The sequence below is a fragment of the Austrofundulus limnaeus genome, unplaced genomic scaffold (genome assembly GCF_001266775.1).
Source record: "Austrofundulus limnaeus strain Quisiro unplaced genomic scaffold, Austrofundulus_limnaeus-1.0 Scaffold794, whole genome shotgun sequence".
NCBI classification, from domain to species: domain Eukaryota; kingdom Metazoa; phylum Chordata; class Actinopteri; order Cyprinodontiformes; family Rivulidae; genus Austrofundulus; species Austrofundulus limnaeus.
The window spans coordinates 35,071-39,231 of record NW_013953196.1 but is presented as its reverse complement, the minus strand read 5'-3'; the positions used below and the strand labels follow the sequence as shown (position 1 = coordinate 39,231).

The 4,161-nt window shown below is 39.9% G+C and overlaps 1 protein-coding gene across 1 annotated transcript in view; it reads left to right on the top strand.

Moving 5' to 3' along the window:
- The window catches only part of vps13d (vacuolar protein sorting 13 homolog D), a gene marked incomplete at both ends in the record, with an annotated part of 75,956 nt that overhangs the window by 37,308 nt on the left and 34,487 nt on the right, over positions 1–4,161 (top strand). The window contains 1 exon segment of the mRNA XM_014028664.1: positions 2,314–3,366. Within this exon segment, the coding sequence (XP_013884118.1) occupies positions 2,314–3,366 (1,053 nt within the window).

Sequence of the window (4,161 nt, the reverse complement as noted above, 5' to 3'; positions counted from 1 at the left end):
CTCTCCTTCCAACTCTCATTAAAACTCTAGCAGCAGCATTTTGGATTAACTGAAGACTTCTTAAAGAGGCTGTCACTTGTCAACTCTGAGTTTCAGCTCCCTCTGTAGGTAATGGATTAAGGTCTGGAGACTGGCTAGACCACTCCATGACCTTCATGTGCTTCTTTCTGAGCCACTCCATTGTTGCCTTGGCTGGATGTTCTGGGTCATTGTTGTGCTGGAAGACCCAGTCACGACCCATCCTGGCAGAGAGGAGGAGGTTGTTACTCAAGATTTTACAKTACATGGCTCCATCAATTCAAATATCCTGCCTTGAGCTCATTAAGAATTTCCACGTGTAGTGACTGATCTCACCCTCATGATCAAGGAAACCCCACAAGGTCAGATTTTACATGAAGGYCCAGATCATTTTGTATTTCTTCCATTGTCTTATTATTGCACCAGCAGTTGTCTCCTCCTCACCCACCATCTTACTGATGGTTTGTAGCTCATTCCAGCCTTGTGCAGATCTATGATCTGGTCCCTGACATCCTTAAACAGCTCTTTGGTCCTGCCCATGCTGTAGAGGTTAGAGTCTGACTGATTATTGAGTCTGTGGACAGGAGTCTTTATACAGGWGACAATTTRAAACCTATCCTTAAAATTAYAGACTGTTCATGTCTTTGTAAGCTGGCAAACATASAAAATCAGCAAGAGACCAAATAGTCCTGATGCATCTCCAAGAGACCAAATACTTATTTCCTCTGCTGTATGTGGCACAGTTGTAGCTGCAGTTGGAGAAAACTTGTTAAATGTGTCGCTGCCGTAATTACTTTTGTTCTTGCTTTGTGAGACACCTGTCTGTGGAGCAACAGCRTATTATTCTGCATTTCTGTATAATATTGGTGGTTTTTGTAGCCGTGACATCATGTCAAGTTGTACAGATTGTCTGTTAATTATACATATTTTCCCCCATTTTGCATGGATACACACATACAGGGCAATCTCGTAGATTTTCTTCAAAATGTTGGCTTCAAATTTATGAAGTTTCAGAACTGGCAGCCTGGTCTCATCCAGCGCTTTCTTCCGCTGCAGACTCGGTTAAAGCTAAAGCTGCCTCATCTGACAGAGAATCAGAGACAGTAGCAGGAAGTTTGGCATGAATTTTATTCCTTATTAAAATTATTTTATCTATAAAGAATCTCATGAAGTCATCACTCCTTAGAGTTATAGGGAGATATGGCTCAACAGAGATAGGACTTTTCATTAGTCTAGCTACAGTACTGAACAGAAACCTGGGATTGTTTTTATTATCTTCTATTAAAGATGAATAATAAACAGATCTAGCTTTATGAAGGCTTTCTTGTATGCTAGCAGGCTGTCTCTCCAGTTTAAATAAGATTCTTCTATGTTAGTGGAGCWCCATTTTCTCTCCAGTTTTCTAGATGCCTGTTTGAAAGAACATATTTTATCAATTTTATGAAGTGGTTTTTGCATTAAAGTTGTATTATTGTCAACAAGGTCATCTAAGGTGCTACTACTGTATCTGTRTCATTATTGTGTAAGACAGAGGAAAATAAAGATGGAAGAGATTCTTTAAATTTAGCTACAGCATTCTCTGATAAACATCTGCTATAATGAAATTTACTCTCATTAGCTATAAAGTTAGCTAATGTAAACTCAAAAGTTATTAAAAATGGTCAGAGAGAACAGGATTGTGAGGATGTATTATTAATTTCTTACTCTCCTTGCTATAACTGCATCAATATTCAATAATAAATCAGTCAGACAATCTTAGAATTCACTTAAAAACTGACTATAAGTGCCTGATAAATAACAAGTAAATGTGTTTTTTCTGATTTCCATTTTGGATGAGARAGACTGAGGGACAAAGACTCAAATGAATTATAACTAATATTTGATTYAGCATTAATTAATAATTCTGACTGATAAACTGCAGCTACTCCACCACCACGATCTGATGTTGTATGAGCATGAAAATTTAAATAATTAACATGAGTGGATTCATTTATAATAACAAAATCCTCCTATTGTAACCAGGTTTCAGTAAGACAGAATAAATCAATATGATGATCAGTTATCAGATCATTAACTAACAGAGACTTAGAAGAAAGAGATCGATCTGATGTTTAATAATCCTCACCTAATAGTTTTAGTATATAATACTATGTTTACCTTCATCTTGAGCAGTTTTTATTCTGAAAGAACAAATAATATCTGATTGTGTAATGCTTTCTATGAAACAACAATGTTATATTTGGCTGATGGATTTCTGTTTCTGTARTAATTTGCATTTGAATATTTGTGTGACAGGTCTTCCTCTGCAAACCTGTGTATGAGCAAGTTCTCCAGACTCTGGACAATTTATTGCTGATTGAGAAGGAAAACGCCACGTCAAGCCATCCACCTACTCCTCCCCCACCAACGCCTTCATCCCATAAACCTCACTGCTTTCCTGACCTCCAAGGAGGACTGTTTGCAAGGGATATTCCTAATATCACCATCCCCCATTCCTCCCTTTCTTCTCCTCTGTCTCTACAATTGCATAAACCCACTCCAAGCTTTCTGTCGTTCACYCAGCTGAAGATCACCTTACACGTACCAGAGCTCCAAATCCAGCTAAATGCTGACCTGACTCAGGGTTCTCAGGGTTTAGTCAGTGTGCGCTTCCAAGATTTGGAGGCTGATTTTACCAAAGATCATCCATATTTACTTGAAGTACAGCTTGTTCTGCATGCTCTACTGATGGAAGATCTCCTGGAGCGGAACCCTGACTCTAAGTACAAGCATTTGATCTTGTCTCGTGGAGCTCCCAAATCCTCCACCTTCAATCCCAAAGAGTATCTTTCCCAAAGYTGTCCATCAGCGTCTAATGCTGTCTATCCAGACATGCCCCGTTCATTGCCTGCCCAGATGGAAGAAGCCCAGAATGTTTTTCAGCTCTACCAGAGACATCCCAGCACACCCTCATCCTGCAGCCGTAAAACTAAAAATGACCCAGACTGTCCCAGCACRCCACCTCCTTCTCCTACACCTCAGACCATTTCTCCTCAGCCTCCTGGAGGCTTTGATGATTCATTAGTTCATATAAATATGCTCCTTGTTGACCAAAATCATCCMGAGTTCAAAACCCGCTACGGGAGAGTAGGGCGACGTGTGGATGTGGACTTTAACTGTCTGGATGTTTTGATCACACTTCAGACCTGGGTGGTGATTCTGGACTTTTTTGGAATTGGTTCCACAGCCAATAATCACGCAGTAAAGGTGCCAGTCTCACCCCAACCTATGCCAGTACACTTTCTAAATGAGCCCGATGCCTGTGAGGAGGAGACATCGCAACCTGTCAACACAAAGGTGGACTTAAAGGTATGTTACAACATTTGGTGCATGCAGTGAAACGTTTGGCTCTCAAGATATGAAAATAAACTGATAGGATACTGTTGTACTTTGTTTCGAAGTAAATATAGCCCACATGTAGACTATTGTTATGAACCCCAGGAAAAATAGTCTTAACTACGGTAAAGACTAATGGCAATCTAAAATAAATAAATATGGTAGATTCTGTTGGAGAMTTGTTTGTTAGGCCGGTATGTATGTCTCTGCATTGTGGCTGTCGGCCATACTTGGCAAAGGACATTTGTGRKTAAATCTCCAAAATGTCTCAAAACATTTGTGATGRGCAGAGTGTAGTGCTATGTTGCTAATGCTAGGTCCTAGCCACTTATCCTATTATTACAATCTCTGCTGGTGCTGGCTYAATATAAACAAACATTGCTTAGCCTGGGGGTTGCAATAAGCCCTGGTGGCATGCCACCAAACAGGTTTATAATACACTGGGGGAAACCCTGGTGAACATTACTGAGAACAAGATCACTGAGGACACCATGATTTATGACGCACAGAGGATTTCACCATGAAGAGAAATCACTACACGGAATTAATTTTTCATGTTTATAAAAGTATATGAGGGAGTTGATAGTCACACATTTATTGTGTAGTGCTCCTCAACAAAGCAATTGAATGCAGGCCCATACTGTTGTGTTTGTCAGCAGTAGGACCCATGAGCAGACTCATACAAAGAGCTAAAACAAAAATAGTTTATTTTAAAAAAGGCTGGCAGGGCGGCAAATACTTTCATAAGCGGCTCAGGGATACATGAAG